Genomic DNA, 21526 nt, shown 5'->3' with positions numbered 1-21526 from the left:
GATTATATCATAATCATTTGTCTGATTTAGGTGTCTACTTTTGTGCTGTGTCACCTGTCTGCTGAAACATTATGGGTCAGTGGCTTGTAACCATAAAATCCTAGAGTTTGAAGAATCATTGAATACATGTTCCAACTGTACTCGGATTGCTCAACAGTGCACTGGAATCGTCAGCACATTCCCTTGTTATGCCTTAGGCTACTTCTCCTGCAGTTTTTCTCAGCAGGTACTCAGCTTGTCATACTATCAGCTACGTAAAAATTACATTCCATGTCAGATCACTTGATTGAGCCACTGAGTTGCTGCCAAAGAGTGTTTAGGCCATCAAGTATTGATATAAGTAGGGCCACCCCTTACCAAATTTGCCTTGTTGACAAGTAGTTAGCTACTCATGCACATTTATGATAGCCATCCATCCATTTTTAAACTGTTTATCCATGCATCATTCATTTTTTTATTAAAATAATTATAATTGTATGTATAGGGAGCATCTAAAACTGCTGTTAATTCCAGAGCTGAGAGCTATTATATCATATTATATTTGAGCTGTTACATAACCTTGGTAACACTATGCATAATTACAGAGATACAGAACTCTAGTATAAGCCTTAAAAATCTAAATTTTACAACACTACACAGGAAGCCGCCAGTTAATGATACCATTAAAGCAACAGTCAGCAAGGACTCTGTTCCAATAGTAGAATGAGTGTTTAATTGGCTATTATTGGGCTTTTTGTGCATTTAACATGATAAGCCATGTTTGAGGTTGATAAATGGTAGGTGAATGTTTGCCTGTGGGGTTTGCCGCTCTATTGGGGCTATCGTTTACTCTTGCAATAAACCCGCTGTTTGGATTTCCTGCCTGACGTGTATAAAATTAATAAATGGAGGAACCAGCTGTGTAAACAGTAATATCTATCTGTAAGTGACTTTTAACACTTCAGTGAGACTTTGAGTTTTGTTGTTTTGTTTTGTTTTCCTGGCAACCAACCAGTGAACTAACACTCTTCTCACAGACTAATGTTGGGTTGGTTATTATGGGTCAGCCCGAGCTAAAGGTCACTCCCTGCAGCAAGGAGATTGCAAAAGTAACATGAACTAAAAAAAGGAGTGAATAAAAGGTGAGGCTTGAGAATGCCACCAGACTGCAAAGACAGTAGGACATTGAAACACATTCATTCATACACATGTTCTGCAGTTGTAACCACCCTCTTTAACCACTGTGGGTTGTCATCTGAATAATCCAAATTGTCTTGGCTTAAAAACCAGACTTATTTGAATTACTGGTCCGTTAATTTCTCCAGTGCAGATTAGATGCCAGTAGTTCCAACCTTTATATTAGTCCAGTGAAGTGAAAATGGCATGCAGAATGAGACAAATAGAGTGCCAGCAATCATAGGAATAAATGAGATGTTTAAATGATCCCGTAAACTATGTGTATGTCTTCAGAATTGTTGTTGTGTAATAGCTAACCAAAGATGTGTATTTTGAAGTATTTAAAAGCTTCCTTAAAATAACCTGCTTAAGCAAGTAGCCCATTTTATTTTAATCCTAGTACTTTGAAATGTTGTCAGCATATATAGCATCTGTTTTTGGCTGCACTAAGATTACAAATTGTGATTGGGGTGCCTCAAGCCATAAAAATTGCAGTGTGGATTTTCTAAAAGAGTATTATTTGGTCCTTTTTCTTGCCTTCTACCATTGTCAGGAAGATTTTTCTCACTATAAAACTTAATAAAAGAAACTTACATGACAGCGGATTTAGACCATAGCTCTAAGTGTCTAGCTTGGGGGAAAGAAACAGGACCTGTAATGCTTGTTTCCAGTTCTAATTTTTAAATCTTTTGCTCTACTAGAGTAGCTATGAGTGATTCACATTTAAAACAAACAAACAAAAAAACAACAACAAAAAAATCATTTGTTTAATCTTGTTGGTGCAGCCCATGTTCATGTACTCCCCAAGCAAGGCTCTCCCATAGAGGCCCCATGCCTTTAAGACAGATTTCTTCTGATGGGGTGCCCCTTGCACACAGCAGGTTTGCACAGCAGGTGTGTGGGACTGCTGTGCTCACAAGCAGACCTTCGTGCCCGCAAGACCATATTACACTTTATGTGACCTCAATAAAATGCAAAAATTTTTTATTTTAACCACTGACCACATTTCAAATAATCATCCGAAACGGTAAACTTATATATGACAGAAAATAAGGAAAAGCGTAGAATTAGCACTTGGAGCTTGCAGGATATGGCAAGTTAACTAACAGTGTGCATTCTTGCTGAAAGTAGTGGCTTTCAGAGGGAAGGAAAAGTGTGGTTCTTGGCTCTGTCTTATAGTAACGCTGTTATTATGCTTTAGCCTGAATGTAAATGAACCTAGAATAAGACAAACTAGCGACCCATTTTAGCTTCTTAAAATTGCAACATCATAAAGCGTTTTCTCTGTATTAATGTTTTCACACTACAAAGAACACTTTACAGATTGCATCTCTAACCTGTGAATATTTAGTAGTGTTACCATGGTGAGCCAGGGACTTCATAGAACCCAGTCTGTTGCAGAACCTGTTGGCATGAATTTAGGTCCTAACTCACCTGATGTGCCAGATGGTTTGCAACTCTGAACCATCTGGGAAATTGTCCTTGGAGTCTTTTAAAAGGGCAGGCACTTAAAAAAAAAAAATACTTGGCTGTAGATTAGATGGCCACTGGGCTACATCAACCAATCAGATCAATACACTACAATAGAGAGTGCTAAAGAGGAAAAACAAGTCCCAGTCTGGGGAAATTTGAAACCTTTGAAGCTAACTATTCCATAAGGAAAATTTGTGCATAAAAGACGCTCATAGACATTCAGTTTCCCCCCCAAAAATTCTAGGCAGATGGCTGTGTGACCCATCTGTCTGTTGTCACACCTTAAACACTCCTGTAGCTGTGACCTTGATAGGCTTCCTGACGGGTCGCTGTTGCCGTCATGATCTGTAGAATCTTTCCAGCTACCCAATGGTGAAGTCAAAAATACTTGTTTCCTAGAAAGATGCATAAAAGTCCTGGCTACCGCAAGCTAATTTTAAAAATGTTTTCAGGTGCTAAACACCTTTCATCTCCAGTTTGATTCTGCAGTGAATCTGGCTCACAGCTTCACCCTGGGAGTCTGTAAAAAGGGATAAAGTTTTGGCTTGTCTGTCAGGACTATTTGTAAGTCCTTGTGTTGTATGAGGGCGGTGTTGGAAGAGAAGTGTGTCAGAATGTGTTCTGCTGTTGGTGTGTGAGTAGATTTGTCATTGGCTGGAAAGCTGCATTGTGACTGTTTAAGGCATCCTTTGCATTAATGTAGCTTTGACTCCAGCATTTTCTGACATGCTGTTGCATATAATCTGCTCCAGTGCTTTTAAAACTAAGATAAATTTGATAAGTTGTGTGTTGCTTTTTATTTTACCAGACAGGCTTATGTAGCAGGATCTAAATTTATCTTTGTAGGTAATCATTTCAAGTTTAAATTTAAATTATTTTGTTCCTTTTTAAAAAATCTGGCTCCCCCTGATCTAAATTTTAATTCATACTAGCGCCACTATTCATTCTTTTAATTTCTGTTTCTTCATGAAACTCCTCTCCTTCCTGCAGATTTTTAACTAGTTTTGCAAGGGTCTCTTTATTTGCCATCCTGTCTGTGTGGCTCAGTTTCATTCCCTGTCCCCCTCTCTCCTGCCTCATTGTCTCTGTGTCTGACTCAGAGTAGCTGTGTCTGCTTCTGTGTATTACATAAGAGTTTGATTCTATAAATATCTGCAGGAGTGACCTACAGCTAATACGTGTGATGATTATGGAGAAAAGCTGAAACCTCACATCCTGGCACCCTGAGGCAGTGACAGACAGAAGAACTTGTGGAAGCATGTGGTTTTTCTTGTGCTGAGCATGTAAAAAAATTTTTTTTTTTCATTTCGTTATCGCCTGCTTATGTGCATGTGTGTCGCCTTCAATACTGTGTACTTGCTTGTGACCATGGTAACTGTAGAAACAAACTATAATTTAATAGGCGCATTTCTGTTTTGTATTTTGTTTTTTAAAAAGAGGTGGAGAGAGAAACACAATCTTAGCAGCCTCTTGGAGATCCTAATATTGAATAATAATGGTTTAAAACATACACAGGATGTGACGAAATCAATGGCAAAATTACATTACATCCTGCTCATGTCTCTGTAGTAGGGGTGAAATGATTCTCCAGATCCATGGGTAGTTTGTATCTTCTTTGTTTTTATACTTTTCGTTCTTAATTATTTCCATTTCATTTGAACCACAATAATCTATAAATGAAACATCAACCACATCTCCACATAGCTCAAATGCGGATCAGTGACATACACGTCACCAAGCTTTATTTTGCAACCTATATGGCTAAAACCACATGGTTTAAAAGATGCCTTTAATAAAAAATAGTGGAGGAAATGCTTAGCTAACAGTACTTTATTAGTGGTGATATTGGTAGTGAATCTTCAGTGTTTTACTTCTCATTTCTACCCATCGGCCCTTTATGGCTGATGGGGTGTTGTCGTCACCCTGGCAGGCAGGCGGGTGGGTGACATGGACACCCAAGTTTGTGAATGTGATAACTTGAGAACAAAGCAACGTAGGAGTTTCAAATTGATAACATAGGTGTATCTACTAAAAATCTTGGACGAGTTCGTAGCTCAGTGACCTCAGCCTCAAGGTCATGGGTCAGAGGCCAAGTTTTCTAAAAATTTTGTGAATGCGATAAGTTGAGAACAAGGCAACATTGGATTTTGAAAACCATACCATAGGTGGATCTATTAGGAAGCTAAGGGGTACCCCTGGCTACTGCCAGTATTTTTTTTTTTCTTGTCCCCAGTACATATTGAGTTACCTCGTAGTAAGGTAACTTTTTGTATTTCCTGTAAACCATAGAAAGAAGGCTAACCTGGATTATGATGCAGTATTATGTACTATGTTGTAGACCACCACTGCTTGGGACTATGGTGAAAGTTGGTGTACCAACAGTTGTTATTGTTCAGGCTCAAATCTGTTTTGGCATCATTGCATTTAGAAGAACATGTTATCTTACATTGGGATCATACTTATGTTGACATGTTTTCAAAACCACACCCATTGTGGAAAAATTAAAATCAACAGATAAATAACCATGGTTCTAAAGAAGCTAAAAATGCAATATACCGAGTAACATATTAGCTTTGTGAACACTGTAGGTAAATCTTTTCAACAGTTTGCAAAACAATAATAATCAAATTTTAGGATATGACCACAGCAACTGAATGAGTTAAACCGCAACTCACTTCAGACTCCTTAAATTTCATCCCAACTAAACACCTGGAAAGTTTAATGACAGTCACGACACTATTGCAAAGTAAAATTGTTATGATATACAGTCATGTGAAAAAACTGTTTTCACATGACTCTGTGCAGTCCTATTAAATGGAGTACCCTCCATGATTTAATACCTTGTAGAATCACCTTTTAGCAGCAATAACTTGAAGCAATCATTTTTTAATTTTTTTTGGTATCTTTTTTGTATTTTTGTAAATCAGTCTCTCACATTATTGTGGAGGAATTTTGGCCGACTCTTCATTACAATTTTGCTTCAGTTCAGTTAGGTTTGCATGCATTCATTCATGCACAGCTCTCTTTATGGACTGCTGGAGCATTGTAATTGAGTTGAGTTCTGGACTTTGACTGGACCTTTCCAGCACCTTGAGTTTTTTTGTTTTTTGTTTTTTTTTTAGCAACTCTGTTGTCGATTTGCTGCTGCGGAATCACTGTCTGGTTGCATGAACCAATTTAAAGACTTAATTTACAGAGGAATTCATGGTCAAATTACCTTGCAAGGTGTCCAGATCCTGTGGCCGCACAGTGAACCCAAATCATCACCCCTTCGACCACAGTTGGTATGAGGTGTTTGTGCTGATATGGTATTTGTTTTTCACCAAAATAGCTCTATGTGCAGCCAGACACCTCCAATGGAGTGTCACTTGCTTGTGGAGTGTCACAAGCAAGTGTCACCAATCTCTGTAGATTTGGTGACACTTGCTTGTGATCAATCAAGTGAATTTGATGAGCTGTACCTAAAGGTGTGCATAGTTTTTCACTGGATTGCACAATGTCCTGTGGAAACTATTTTTTTCATACGGCCATAAGCTAAAGTACTCCAAATTGCCTTTGTGGCAGTTCCTGTTGCAGTGTATCGCCTGCACCACATTTTGCTGTGATGATTCACACATAGATGGGTAGATTGGTGTTGGCTTCACAAGGATAAACCAACACCAGCAAAACTTTTGCAACTGGTAAAGATAGCAAAAACAGCCTAAAAGAGCTTTTAGTAATAGCTGTCAAAGTTGATTAAAACCAGTTATGACTATGTCCATGGGAGGACATAGCTGTCACTGTGTTTGTCGCTGTAGGCTGTGCTTCATTTATTCTGATTCTGGTTGTGACACATTTGTTTAATAGGTGTAAACACATGCAGCAGCGCTGGTTATGCTGTCTAAATGTTGCACTGAAGCTGCTGTACTTCTGCACTCCTGTGATGTATTGATAGCAAATCTGTCATAGAAGTACTGCTGATTCAAATAGTTGTACAGCAGGTTATATTCACAGCACCATACATTAAACCACAGGCGCAGCAAAAGGCTGAACAGTACTCATAGCCAGCAGTTTCCTGACAGATCAAAGTGGTTTTATGTTGTTCAAAATTAAATCAGTACTAAAATCAGTACTAAGCAATTAAAATGCATCACACTATACTTGCAGTATCTACTTGCACTGATGTGTACCGTATGGTCCAAAACAAGAGGGGAATCTAATCTATAGTTAATAATCTTCTTTCACATTAAGAAAAGAGAAGACAGAAAGGTGTAAGTACAATAGAAGTAGCTTTATAAGTAGCAGTCCAGTCCATTTACAATGTTAACCTAAGGCTGTGAATTACTTTCATTTACTTGTCTCCTTAGAGATGTTTAAGGTTATTTTATGTGTGCCCACCAATAGCCTATTTAACAGTTACAGCTAACGTCTAAAAAAAAAAAAAAAAAAAAAAAAAAAATCTTAAAAAGGCATTGACAAAAATTCCCCTGAAGCTAAGATCCTCAGGTCGCAAGGCTAACAGTTAACTGGCAGAAACCCTAAATAAGCTTTCTAGCCGTCACTAGAACAATGGACATTTTTCCCCACCTACAGCGTAGTGAAACATGTTTTTCTTAAAAGCGAGACCAGACCTATTGTATGCAACTATAAAATAATGGTATGTGAATATGTTTCCTGTTTCTCTTTCTAAAAATGTTATGTTTGACCTTTACTAACAAAGGTTCAAGAGGTACTCATCAGAATGATTACATTACCAAGTTAACTTTTTCCACTGATAACACATTCTGCTTATAGTTTGCAAATCAGTAATGGTGTTATCAGAAAAGATAAGTATGATCATGATTGGTCGCATCTTTCCTGTTCATTGTCAAATGTGACCCTGAGGGCTACCCATCTTGATTGCGTGTCTGATTAGTTTTGCTTCTTTTATATAAAAGTCTGGGAGCAGTTTTCTTTTAAGCTCTGTTTCATTCGCTCTTTCAACTATTAGTGAGTCATCTGTCATTGTGCAGAAAGATGAGGCTATGCCGAGCTGCTGACAAAGCATGCTATCTTCACCAACTTCCTGTCCAATGGAGCAACAGCACACACTTACTTCACTCTGGGCCGGAAAACCAGTCTTCATCACCATGGAGACAAAAAGGAAGTGGTGGTGTGAAATTGTCTGCAAGTTTGATAGATGGAGGAAAATAAGCACATGAACTGGATGGTCATATGAGAGCCTGAAACATGAAATAGCTCTACTTAACATTATATGGTGTGGGCTAGGCGCAACTATAGTCAACTATAGTGAAGTTTATATACAACGTTTCCACAAAGGCACCTGCGCAGATGTTTAGCATCAAGGTAGAAGCTAATAAAAAAATCTTCATTTGTAAAAAATAGGGCAACATTGTCATCCTGGGTAGGCACTTTCTCATGTTTCCCTTTGCTGTTTTTATGGTTGTGAAATTTAAAGGTAGCAACAAGGACATTTGCTGAAACAGTAACTCTACACAAATGGTCATATGAGGGTAGTTTGGGGAAAAATGAACCTCGAGGGACCCATCGTCTCTTTTATCTAACAGATATTTTCATCTCAATTGTCATTGCTGAACACTAGTGTCCTCACAGACACGTGTGTGTGTCTGTGTGGTGTGATGAGGCATTGTCTCTGCTCTTGTGTGAAATGCAGCTTTGTTGAATAGGTGACATCTCCCTTGTGTACCCAGGATGCATCTGTTGTATTACGTCACTGTGACGACAGTGCCTGTCACAACAGGGTGCTGAACCATACTTGGATATGACATCTGTGAACTTGCGTCCAGGTTCAAGTGGCAGAACAGGCTCAGATTATACACTTGACCAAAATAAATTAATATCACGAGCCTGTGGGGAATTAGCCCTACATCTTGGCTGTGCTGGGAATTTGTTAGTCATTTGTTACAGATTTTTCTTAAATTATTAATGCTGAATGTCTACATTTTAATATAGCAGTTTGGCCATATATAATAATTTGAGAGTGGACAAGATCATAGAAGTATTCTTCCACGCTCAACCTGTTAATACATGTCTTCACCCGACTGTGACTGGTATTATGAACTTTCTTTTGCATACTGTCTCCAACATTTCTGCAACTTTACAAGGCTGCAGTTGATCTCCAGTGGTAAAAACATTGGATACCTCGTTTAAGTGAGATGCTGAAGTTGTGATATGACACCTCATTATGCATCTCAGCACAATCCTAGCTGTAAGCAATGTAGAAAACTTAAATCACATTTGAGACTTGGCTGCAGAGGAACATGCACATGTCTTGTTATTAATCAGTCAAAATGAAATATTTAGGCTATTCCCTGCACCGTCATCACGAGTGTGCTTGGTGGAATGATTGGAGGGTTATTAATAGATTCAAGCAACCTGCTAGGAAGCCTGCCGGCAGCCAACAACAAATACTCAAGCACACACACAAATACACACATCGTATGTGTATCAAGCTGTGCCTGATTCATAACAAATGTCAGGTCTGTGCAGTGCAGCAATGTGAAGCATGGCCAGCTCCAAGGGAAGTTCCTGCAAATGTACCTTAGGTGATCACAGCTCTCCTGTTCACTGTATAAGGTTCGTTGAAGCATCACTCTTGAAATTCAAGGTAAACGTCACTGGGGGTTTTGAAAGGATGAGTGCTCAATTTTTAGCTAGTAATGAGGACACCCCAGTTTCTTTTAAAATTGCATTTCAGAGACTAGAGAAATGGCATTGCACACTGAAAAGAAAATGTCATTATGCTCTGAACTGTAAACATGTTCTATCAAGAAGATTAGAAAATAGCAGGGCTTCACAGACTGCAGGATCTTGAAGAAGCATATTAAGATTAACTTTTCTGCACACATTCTCTTACTCCTACAAATCCACATGTTATCTAGACTCTATTTATGTCTTGTATTAGACATTATATAGACATTACAGGCCTCGTGTCACTCTTTTTAAAGTCCCCATTTCCATCATTGTCTGTACATTTAAAAACAACGTCAAACATTTGCATTTTGTGGAGCATTTCCTTTTGATTCTCTTCACTGCCTGTCCTTCAGATTTGTAGATGACATGATCCTAGAAATGTAATCTATTAAAATGTTCACATTGCCAGTTGTTCAGTGCTGAAGATTATCATTAATTGATGGCCCTGGACACATTGGTTAATCCTCTTTTAAATAATAAAGCACAATAACTTGTATATCTGCTTTAGTGTGGGAGCATCTTAAGTTACAAATTCATCCATCAATGTTTTGTTTTCAGGACCCCAAATTTCAGATATTTCAGTTATGTAGGATTGATAACTGTAATATTGGAACAGCCAAACCGAGCACAATCTATGTTCTATCTTAACTTTCTTTCCACATTGTGTAGAAACATAAAATTAATGAATCCTTTAAGTGTTAATTTCCTCGGTCACTACATCATATTTTGTCTAGTATTTCTGGGACCTCTTATACACCACATGCTTCACAGACATGCTTTAAACTGCTTTGTTTTCCTAGATGCATGACTGATTGATCCTGTTTTTGTGTTTTTCTTTACACAGATAAACGAGTTAAGCCATGTCCAGATTCCCATCATGCTCATGCCAGATGACTTCAAGGCCTATTCTAAGATTAAAGTGGACAACCACCTGTTCAACAAGTAAGTTCTTTTTTTAAATTCAAAGGTTATTGTGCATCACAAAAATAAATGTTTTTTAAATTAAGCTTAAAGGAGTAACAAAACATGCTAAATAGCATTCATGAACTCTCCATTATGTTTTTCTGATTTTTGTGTACACACAGGGAGAACATGCCTAGCCATTTCAAGTTCAAAGAGTACTGCCCTCTGGTGTTTCGAAACCTCAGGGAGAGGTTTGGCATCGATGATCAGGACTTTTTGGTAAAAAAAGACTTGTACCATTTGTAGTATAAGATTGGTTTAAATTTGAATATTGGGTTGTCACTTACTAAAGATAACCATGTTTTTTTTTACAGTTAGTACATGTTTCACAGTCTAATTACTTTAACAATCTAAGCACACTTAAACATGTAACTACTCCAAAACAAATGCAGTCATCTTTTCCCTCTTTTGTTTGAGCCCACTCCGTCTTTAGTTTTTGCTCTTTCCCAGTAAATCCCTGTTTCCCGGTGCAGTCAGTGAGTTGGCTGTATTTGGAGGTCATTGTCTCCCAGCTCAGTGCAGCTGTCCTTCTTACATGTTTACATTAGGGCTCAGCTGGCTGCAGTCGGTGGGCAGTAGGAGTTGAAAGTCACCGGTCCAAAATGCCACATTGTCACTATTAAATTGATTTTCTGTATTAGACACTTGTTGAAGACAGAAGGTTTAAAGGTTTGTTTGTTACTTTTCATGGTGCGTAATGTCAGAAGTATTAGTTTATGTTTTGGGAAGGTCATTAGAGTGCAAAAGTAACCATTATGTTAAATAAATTATGAGAAAAATTGGCTAACACTGCAAAAACAGTATACATTTAAGCATTTCTTTAGCGTGTTGAGCTTGTTACTCAAATGATTTCAATCTTGCACTAGGACTTGGTCATTTCTTAGTTTTCATACTTTTTAGCAGTCTCAAAAAGCAAATCTTCAGTAAGCTTCTAAACATAAGAAGAAATTATATTGTTGTTTCTGCCACATAACTCCAAAGTTTGTTGTCATTCTGCAAAATAAGCAACATAAGCTAACAGTTTAAGAGAGGGAGTGAGTGGTGAGGAATTCTTAGAGAATGAGGGATTGAGCCACAGGGTATTGGATCATCTTACTTGTGAGCTCCAAAGTCTGGGCAGCAGCTGTTTGCGTCTGTGTGTAGCTTTGGCTGGGCAGCAGCCGTAGGGGTCAAACCCTCATATGTTTAGACTAGAGTGTGGGAGGTGGTGAAACAATAAGAATGCAGATCTACTTGCTGTATTTCTGAGCTCACTCACAACTGTGCACTACCTCAGAAATGTAATTTCCTTATCAGCTATTCAATAATGAGAGGTCAATATGAGTTCTGACTCTTTTTCAAAACAGATTTTATAGGGAAGTGAGGATTGTCAAAGAGCAAAGATGACATACTGCTGTCATTTCATTGTGCACATCCTTATCCTTGTTTCATCTTTGTTTGTGCTCTGTGTTTGCAGAACTCTCTGACACGCAGTGCTCCCTTAAACAGTGAGGCCCAGGGACGCAGCGGGGCCCGCTTCCATACCTCTTACGACAAACGATACGTCATCAAGACCATCAGCAGCGAGGATGTGGCCGAGATGCACAACATTCTAAAGAAATACCATCAGGTGAAGAGGGCTTTTTTAACTATAGTGTATGACTTACTGTTTATTCTTCCATAGGAAGAAATAGATTATGCTAGCCCATGGCTGATAGCTGATGAAAATAACATCACAAGGAAAAGGGACAAGCTGTTGTCTTTAATACTGCAACTTCCTATTGATCTTGCAGTTTCAGTAGTGATAAAAAAAAAGAAAGAAAAACTTTATGGGTTCCATAGTCATGCCATGTCCTCGGATAGCTGTTGTAATAGGAGCCCCTTACTCCCTTTACTCTGTTTATAATCTCTCAGGAAAAAGATAAGTTGTGCTTTGCTTTAGAAATCTCTCTTTCTTTATTCCATAAACTCTCCCTGTTAGTACAGGCATTAAGTGTCCATTGTGACTGAAAAAAGGGTCATATATTTGTCTTCTTCACTCTTTCTGTAGTTTATTGTTGAGTGCCATGGCAACACGCTGCTTCCTCAGTTTCTGGGGATGTACCGGCTCACAGTGGATGGGGATGAGACTTACATGATTGTTACTCGCAATGTCTTCTCTCACCGCCTTTCTGTCTACAAGAAATATGATCTCAAGGTAAGAGGGAAGGAAAGAAGAACACACGAAAAAAAAAATACAGCATGAATGTGAAAAGAAGTTAAATCTGTGTCTTCATTTTTTGTTTTGTTTTTCTAAGGGGGTCCACTGTGGCAAGAGAGGCGAGCGACAAGGAGAAGGTATAGTCACCTGCTGAGAGCTAAGGTCCACTCTTATACATAATCATGAATACTAAATATCTGGATAGGACTCTTAGCCATACCTGTCTGCTTTGAGCAGTAAATGATATCAATTAAAATATTAGCTAGAATTGTTAATAAAAGTAAAAGCTTTAGATTTCAAAGCAAACTAAACAAGTCCACCAGACTTCCACTTAAATTTGCAAAGTGTTGCTTAATGAAGTTCTGAGGGGATTTGTGAGTCAGTGTCATCTTAAACAATGTACAGCTGTGCTGTGTACCCTGCCGATGTCTTGGTTCTGGTACTACTGAACAGTCCTGGCAGTCTGAGGAATAGTTTAAATATAGTATATTAAACGTGACTATTTTGTTTAAATAACATGTCATAGGAAAGCCGTGTGGACGATTAGAGAATGAGAAAGAAAACAACCTGTTTCCAGTGTTTTCAAACAGTTCCAGGCTCACTGTCATCACCCAAATGGTTTAACTAACAGGACTCTGGTGTCTGCTTTTGTTTCCCTTTGGGTGGGGATGACAGTAGCAAATATCCATCTCCTCCAGGTAGCACCTACTTTGTCACTCCATTCCCTTTCTAGCCACTGCATGGTATTTTTGTTCCTTTTAATTTGCTTCATTCCCTCTAACCTGGCTTCTGCTGATCCATTAGTTCCCCTGCTTGCTGTCTGTGTGTGAAAGACTGATGGTTGTGTGCATCTGCGTGTGTGACTCCATGTCTGGCTGTTTGTTGTTGTAGTGTTTTTTTTATTCGGACAGATGTTGTCTCATGATTGAGTATGTTGTGTTTTCTATGTATTTGTCTGGTTGGTTGGTGTGTGTGTGTGTGTGTGTATAAACAGTGTATATGAGCAGGACATTTTGTGCGATGGAAGTTTTGCTGTTTGATGTGAGAAACAGCCTATTTTTTGAGCTTTTGGCTGCTTGAACAGAGTCACTTGTTGAAAATGAGTTGTCACAGAATTTGCAGAAATCTGACTGGTTTTGTCTTTTGTGTTAAATGTGTATTAGCTAACAACAGTTCAAATGGTTACCTTGCCTGAATAGAAGAGTTTTATTTAGCTGTTTTTTGTTTGTTTGGGGGTTTTTTTGTTTTTTTCCTTAAGGTTGAAGGTTTGATCTAGAGCAATGATACTTACAGACATCGTCTTTGATTGCTTTGCAGTGCAGTGTATCAGCTTAGCAAGATAGAAAACTCACTGCTCTTTTCATTATCTGCATACACATTTATTTCTGCAAAGTTTAGTCTTTGCCTGTAAAAGGTATTTACATAGGCTGCCCCAGTTTTGAACCACAGCAGCTTGAAGCGAGTTATATGGGGGGCTTAATTGTGGAACACCATGCAGTGAGACATGGAAGACTTCAGGGAATCCCTGAACTAAATATAGGCCCCTGTACATGGGGGAACAAGCAAAATATTATTATGGTTAAAACAGATGAGTGGAAAAACAAAGCAGCTGAGGATTTAACACACACATGAGCCTACTATGTGACCTCTTTTCGTCTGCAGCGCAGCTGTGTGAAGCACCATTTGCTGTCTAGCAATAGAGATTAAGAAGCAACAGGATACATTTTGGCAAGCTCGCATGTATTAAGTCAGATGTTATATTTTCCGAGACAAACTGTCACTCTTAACTTAAACTACAACAACAATTTCAGAGAAGTTGGGCCGCTGTTTAAAATGTAAAATAAAAATGGAATGCAAATCTCATGAACTCATATTTATTCATAATAGAACAAAGAAAACATAAATGTTTAAACTGAGAAAATGTATTTGTAATTTAATGGCAGCAGCACATCTCAGAAAAGTTTGGGCAGGTTTGGACTTGGGGCAGGAATGTTGTCCCAGTCTTGTCTGATATAGGATTCCAGCTGTTCAACAGTCCTGAGACATCTTTGTCATATTTTTTGTTTCATGGACCAGATGTTTGCAGCTGGTGTAAGGTCTGCATTACAGCCAGGCCAGTTCAGCACCTGGACTCTTCTATTATTAAGCCGTGCCATTGTAATAGCTGCAGTACGCGTTTTAGCATTGTCTTGCTGAAATGTACAAATGTGCCCAAAAAAGACATGTGAATGGAAGCACGTGTTGCTCTAAAACCTAAGTATGCCTTTCAGCATTTATGGTGCCTTTCCAGATGTGCAAGCTGCCAATTCCACAGGCATTAATGCACCCCCATACCATCAGATGCAGGCATTTAAACGGATGCTGACAACAAGCTGGATGGTTCTTCTATTTAATCAAAAACGATTTCAAACTTCGATTTGACTGACCACAGAACAGTCTTCTACTTTACTTCTCTGGGCACTTTGGCCCAGAGAAGACAGTAGTGCTCCTGGATTATGTTCACGTATGGCTTATTTGCAGGGTAGAGAGCTTTAACCTGTATTTGTGGATGGGACAGCGAACTGTGTTCGCAGACTGTGATTTCTGGAAATGTTCCTGAGCCCATGCAGTGATTTCCATGACAGAATCATGGATGTTTTTAATACCGTGTCATCTGACGGCCTGAAGATAACGGCCATCCAGTATTGATCTTTGTTCTTTCCACACAGAGATTTCTCAGAATCAGAGTCTCTGAAACTTTTGATGGTAGTCTTTGAAATTTAAAGTTGAAGAACATTATTCTGAAATTGTTTCCTACAATTTGTAGACCGAGTTTCTTGCGGATTGGTGAACCTCTACCCATCTTTACTTCTGAAAAATTCTGTCGCTCTAAGATGCTCTTTTTACACCCGGTCATGTTACCGACCCATTGCCCGCTAGCCTAATTAGTTACCACTTACTTTTCCAGCCTTTCATTGTGCCGTTGCAAAGTTTTGAGACGTGCTGTTGTCATCAAATTTAAGATGAGCTAATGTTTTTCACGAAGTAATAAAAGTTCTCATTTTTAACAGTTTTTGATATGCTTTCCATAGTTTGTCAGTAATGTGGCTTTATGGGATTTGCAAATCATTGCCGCTTGTTTTTTTTTTTGTTTTGTTTTGTTTTGTTTGTTTTTTTGTTTTTTAGATTTTATTCAGCATGCCAACTTCTTTGGAACTGGGGTTATACTACACGTTGTTGCCTGTAGGTTGTATTGATTTCTTTGCTTAGTTTAACTTTTAGCTAATAGGCAATACATAACGAAATAACAACAAGTAACAATACGTGAAGCTTCTTTACTCTAATACTTATCTTATAGTTAAACTGCAGAGTGCAAAATACAGCATCTGATCACACATACATTTACACCAGACTTTGAACAGATCTCACAGAGTTAACTAAGGTTCAGCCTTTAGAGATCAAGATCTGGCCACACACACACACACACACACACACACACACACGACCCCCCCCCCCCCCCCCCCCACACACACACACACACACACAGGAATACAGACATGCTTAAGTTACGTTTGCTCTCACACACTCAGTGGGGTCAGTAAGATGTCTAAGAAGTAAAATGGTGTCGAATAAGAATAAAAAAGGGAAACGGTCCATTTTGCTCAGTCTGTATTCTTTTAAAAAAAAAAAGAAAAAAAAAAGTTTTAAAGAAACGCACACAAACAACAAGCACGGCAGAGTCCTCTCCTGACTGCATGGCCCTCTCCCTTTCATGCATGCATCTGCATGGTATATATAATGTTTTTCTGCATCCTTTACGAAGTTACATGATTTCAAACACATTCCGATGTGTATGAACACCGGCCTCATTCTTTTGCACATTGTGGGCATTTTCTGTTCTACTCACGTATGACATGTATATTTTTTTTCTTTTTTCCTTTTTTTTTTTCATGAAATAAATTCTGTGGTTCTTGTAGCTGCTGTCTCAGGGGTTTGGCTGTCAAACAGCAGCAGCAGTTGCCTTTTCTGACACATTTTATATACAGCATTTACCAGAAAAACAGTCAGGTGGTTGACACCTTAATTTATTTTATTCTCAAACTAAGTAGAGCTCAAATGAGGTTATACTGGTCTTATATGGGCCTATTAAGTCATGTTATTTATATTATTTGTGGTTAACCAGGTATTTAGGACACTGGCAGTAACTCGTGAAACTCTTACTGATAAAGATTTGTGCAATGACAGCATTTTATTTTATTTGGTGATCTGTAAAATTTAGAGGTTGTGTTTGTTTGTCATAAATAGTTGCTGGACATTGGTTTGCGAAATAGAACTAATATCACCACTAGTCTCTGTTCAGTGGCTCGAAACTGCATTTATTTTCTTTTTAAATAAAAAATAATGTCCTCTCTCTCTCCTTCACAGTAGAAACAGCTGGTATCCGGTGGGGCCACATAGCTTTCATGTGGCCATATGAATGAGTCTGAACTCCTTGTTATTTTATCTTTCTTCCTTTGTCCGGTAATTTTAATCCCCTAGAAAAAGTTCCACGCCTGATAAGTTGTTTGGCAGGTTCATAGGATGCAAGTAAGTTTACAGTTGTTTCCTTGCTCTGCTAAGTCCCAGATCCTTGCTCCATAGAGTAGCTTTGCCAGGCTGCTTTCTTTCTCTGCCAGGTGTTTAAGCTGGGAAATGAACAAACACTAATGTAGGCGGTGCAGAGTAATGCCTTTATGTAATATCGATCTTAAATTTCGATGTTTAAGCTTTAGAGGGAGTCTAAAAAATTTATTTTAGGTCGATGTGTAGTAGGAAAACGGTGTAACCACAAAACAGTGTCATCTTTTTACATCTTCGTTGGATGACTGTGGTCATGACTGTGGTGGAGACTGATACGCACTTCTTGGCACGTCCATTGTAAAGACATCAGATTTACAAACGTCTAGACGGGTCATGCAGATCTTTCGCGCTGATGCCCTTTCCAACCCAATCTGAAAACAAAACTATTGTATTCTGTTACATTTTAAACACTTTGCCTTTACTTCCAACTTCCTTCCTCCCTTCCTTTCTCCTTTCTTCTTTCCTCTCCTCCACCCCTACCGTCCCTCCCTCGCTCCCCCTTTTCTAGCAGCCACCCCCATCAGAGGATGCCCCCCACGGCCCAAATCTGGTAATGTTCAGCAAAGGCTGCAAACACTGCGGATTGCCACGCGCTTTTACTGCGCCATGAAACACGTAAGAGATGTAAGAGAACCAGGGCTCATATACCAGGCATGATCTATTAAATCTATCTTATTATTTTATTTATTTATTTTTGTTCTTTTTGTATGGCCGAACATTTCCGTTTGTTCTCCAGGCTGATCCACTGTTATTTAAACGCCATATTTTTTGCAAACATTTCATCCATTTACAGTCACATTTTGGTCAACTTGTCAGTAAGTTTTAGTTCGCCGAGTGATTCATTGTTGTTCCCAGCATTCACTCAGTGGCACCTTTTATTTGAAACACTGGAGAGCAAGAAGCAGTAAAGCAGGACGATTTGTTTTTAAACTTCACATTTTGATGTCTCTTCTAAGCCACTAAAGTACTGAAGAAAATGAAAATGTCTGTGTGATAAGGAGAACCTTAGACCTGAAATACTGAAGCGAAACATACTTTTCTATTCTTGTTCACAACATAACTTGTTTTGGTGACCATGTTTCATTGTTTTGCAGAAATACTCCAGTATATTGAATCCCTGCTGGTTTTAGGTGTTCTGCTTTTAGTACAGAGACAGCAATATGGTCATTGGGTCTTTAAAGAGGGTTTTGTAGAGCAACTAGTAATCGTGCAATCATGGAAACCCACACAAAACTAATAATTGTACATAAATGATGTACGCACTCATAAAGACACGTTCTGTCCTCAAACATAACTGTTAAATGAAGTAAGTGGCTAATTTTGCATTTACGTCTGAGTGGTTATAATACATCTGCTGATTTGCTAGTAACTGATACCAAAGTGCTGGATAACAAAACTGAAATTAGGAAGTCTTCATAATGTACAGACTACATGTCACTGATGTAAAAAGTGCACTGTAACGGTGTATAAAGGTATAAAAATCAGCAGACAGCAAAACTACGAGATCTATTTCAAGCCAGCTGACAGGAGAAAAAAGAAACAACATTCGTTTTCAAGGCAGTGGAAAAGTTCACCTGTCATACAGTTTTGTAAGGCTCATCAACAACCTTTCCTTTTTTTCCTCCCCTCTCTCAAATAAATCTTTCTCGCTCCCTCAGCGAAGCACACCAGTCAAGTGTCAAACCCAAATTATTTTAGTCAGTGTAGCTGAGAAAATCGATGAGAGTGCAACTGAAAGCATTATTTTTTTTTTTTGTGACTTGGAGGAGCAAGTCGAAGGAAGGCTTGGGCATGGAAATAATACAGTTAAAATGAGCCCACAGAAAGGTGGATGAATTGCCAGATTTGGGATGTCTGATCCGGGTACAGGCATCTAAAATGTTTTGGGTTATTTTCGCCTTTTGCAGTCAGCCTCATTTATTTTTATGTCGCATCTATATTCAGTCAAGAAAGTTATACATTTCATTTATTTATTTTTCATTTGGAGGTCTATGTCTGTATATATATGTGCTCAATTGTCCAATGTTGTGAGAGATATTCCTGTAAAGGCGTCTTCTGTATGTATTTGTATGTGTGTGCTGTCTGAGTTTGTTCTAGTGCCACAAGGTGTTGTGTGTTGCTGCTCCTCTCCTGCTGCCATAGAAACATTGTAGTAGCTAAACTGCTGCTGCTGCCCTCTTACCTCATTTCCTGCTCTCTTTTTCCTCAGTGACTCAGAACTAGGCGCCTCCCTACCCACGTATCACCTATTCCACCTACAGGCTGCTGGTAGTTTTGCAGCAGCATGGTTGAGGAGAAAATTGATCCCTGTAGACTGACATTTAAATAGGAAATTACTTCCTTCTGCTTCTAGGCTGAATAATAGCAATTAGTCTCAAAGCTAAAGTGGCTTTATAGAGTTATAAAAAAAAAACCCATTTTTTTACCTGCAAACCAATATTTGGTATCTGAAAAGCATCCTAGTAGAGCAAGAGTACTTCTGCGAAACTAAGAGAGTGGATGCTTTTCGGAGTCTACTCTCGTGCCATAAAAGGACCTGTAGTGGCTTTGAGTTGGACGTTCTTTTTTTTCATGACACGAAGTATACGGATCTACCAGATGCATTTAAAACGCTGTACAAATTTCTGTACAATTTGCCAGAAAAATGATGATAATACAGACAGGAAATACATTTAAGTGTAAGTGATACGGGAAGTTTTAAACTTGGAGCATCAGGTGGATCTGTACCCTGCTGTGTGCATGTTGCATGCATTGTATTAAACAGTCAAAACATTCAGCTCGAAAAGAGGAAAGCCTTGGTTTGGACAGACAGCTTGTACCCTGTTAGCCAACTCGTGTTATGTTACCAGTAGTACTTGTTGTGTTTGGCTGAAGCAGACAGGCTTATCGAACAAACCACAGGCTCAACGCCTCATATATGTGAATGGGGTATTTCAACATGCAGGATTGTTAGGCCGATGCAATTACATGCACTCTCAGTATGAGTCATTTCTAAGATTAGAATTAATCTTTCTAATCGTGCTTTTTGAAATACCCCCTAATGCTTAAAGTTGAGCAAGACTGTGCTATCTTTAAGTCCTGTGTAATGACACATATAATGTCTTGTGAGTATTCTGGGGAAAAAACGATAAAGAATACAGATGCTGGTGTTACCACTTTAATTTAATATTGTATTCAGGTATGTTCAAGTATAGAATCTGTGTATGATTGGGTGGAGTGATATTTATTGACACTTCCTCATCTACACTTGATTCAAGCACCAGAATTCTGTCTGCACATTTTTGCCCAGGTCTGCTGTATACAGTACCATGCTTTTTGGGTTTGTGTTGTAGTTTTGGCTGTTTCTATCTGGTCACTAATCTCCAATACTAATGGGCAGGCTAAAGAGCTGCCCACCTACAAGGACAATGACTTCATCAACGATGGGCAGAAGATCTACATTAATGAAGAGAACAAGAAAATGTTCCTGGAGAAGCTTAGGAAAGATGTGGAGGTATGTGTTCGACATGATTTTTTTTTTTTTGTTTTGTTTTTTTGTTTTTTTTTTTTTTTTTTGGTCTTGTCAAATTGTGATTCAGCTTTTGGGCTGTCTGTTGGTCCCATCAATGGCTTTCCATGCATTAAGTGCGGTATGTAGCCAGATGTGAGGTAGCAAGTCATGCTGTAAAAGATCTTACTTGATGTCACCATTCATTCATCACTAGTTCATTTTATATTTTGCTACAAACTTTTAACTCAACCTCTATTTTTTTTTTCCTCTCATCTACTCCTCCATCACCACACATTATTTTACCATCCTGCCTCCATGCACCGTCCTCAGTTCCTGGCCCAACTGAAGCTCATGGACTACAGTCTGCTGGTAGGGATCCACGATGTCGAGCGAGCCGAGCAAGAGGAAGTGGAAAGCGAGGAGAACGAGGCCGAGGAGGAGGGTGAGAGTGACGGAGGAGGCATTGGGACCCCCCCTGACAGTCCCAGCAACACCCTGGATAGTACCAAGCCACTGTCACCTGGAGAGTTCGACCCCACCATCGACGTCTATGCCATTAAAAGCAATGAAAGTGAGTGAGAAATGCAAGGAGAAATGCAATCCTTGCATTGTGATGGCTGTATGTAATCGGAAAAACAAAACAACAAAGAACTAAGAGCTCCCCCTACTGGCAGCTTTGGTTTTCACTGCATTTATCACATCTGGTATTCAGTCTCTCAAGGAGATTATTTGTGAGAAATGTGCATACATTAAACAGCATCTGCTTTTTTCCCCTCTACTATGCAGTTGTATGGTTTCTTATTTAGGGTGTATTTGCTTTAAACTCCAGGTGCTCCCAGGAAGGAGGTTTATTTCATGGCTATCATAGACATCCTGCAGCATTACGATGCCAAGAAGAAAGCTGCGCACGCCGCCAAGACTGTCAAACATGGGGTACGTAGCTGCATAGAGACCCATTATTTCAGTGGCTCAGT

General features: G+C 38.9%; 1 protein-coding gene across 1 annotated transcript in view; it reads left to right on the top strand.

Annotated features, from left to right (window-relative positions):
* pip4k2aa (phosphatidylinositol-5-phosphate 4-kinase, type II, alpha a) overlaps positions 1–21526 on the top strand; it is a 28484-nt gene that overhangs the window by 2735 nt on the left and 4223 nt on the right. The window contains exons 2-9 of the mRNA XM_019363196.2: positions 10166–10263; positions 10407–10503; positions 11741–11893; positions 12314–12460; positions 12562–12600; positions 20442–20555; positions 20883–21123; positions 21382–21485. Of these exons, the coding sequence (XP_019218741.1) occupies positions 10166–10263; positions 10407–10503; positions 11741–11893; positions 12314–12460; positions 12562–12600; positions 20442–20555; positions 20883–21123; positions 21382–21485 (993 nt within the window). The remainder of the gene's footprint in view (positions 1–10165; positions 10264–10406; positions 10504–11740; positions 11894–12313; positions 12461–12561; positions 12601–20441; positions 20556–20882; positions 21124–21381; positions 21486–21526) is intronic.

The sequence above is a fragment of the Oreochromis niloticus genome, linkage group LG9 (genome assembly GCF_001858045.2).
Source record: "Oreochromis niloticus isolate F11D_XX linkage group LG9, O_niloticus_UMD_NMBU, whole genome shotgun sequence".
NCBI lineage: Eukaryota > Metazoa > Chordata > Actinopteri > Cichliformes > Cichlidae > Oreochromis > Oreochromis niloticus.
The sequence above is the reverse complement of the archived record's forward strand: the minus strand, read 5'-3'. Positions and strand labels throughout refer to the sequence as shown.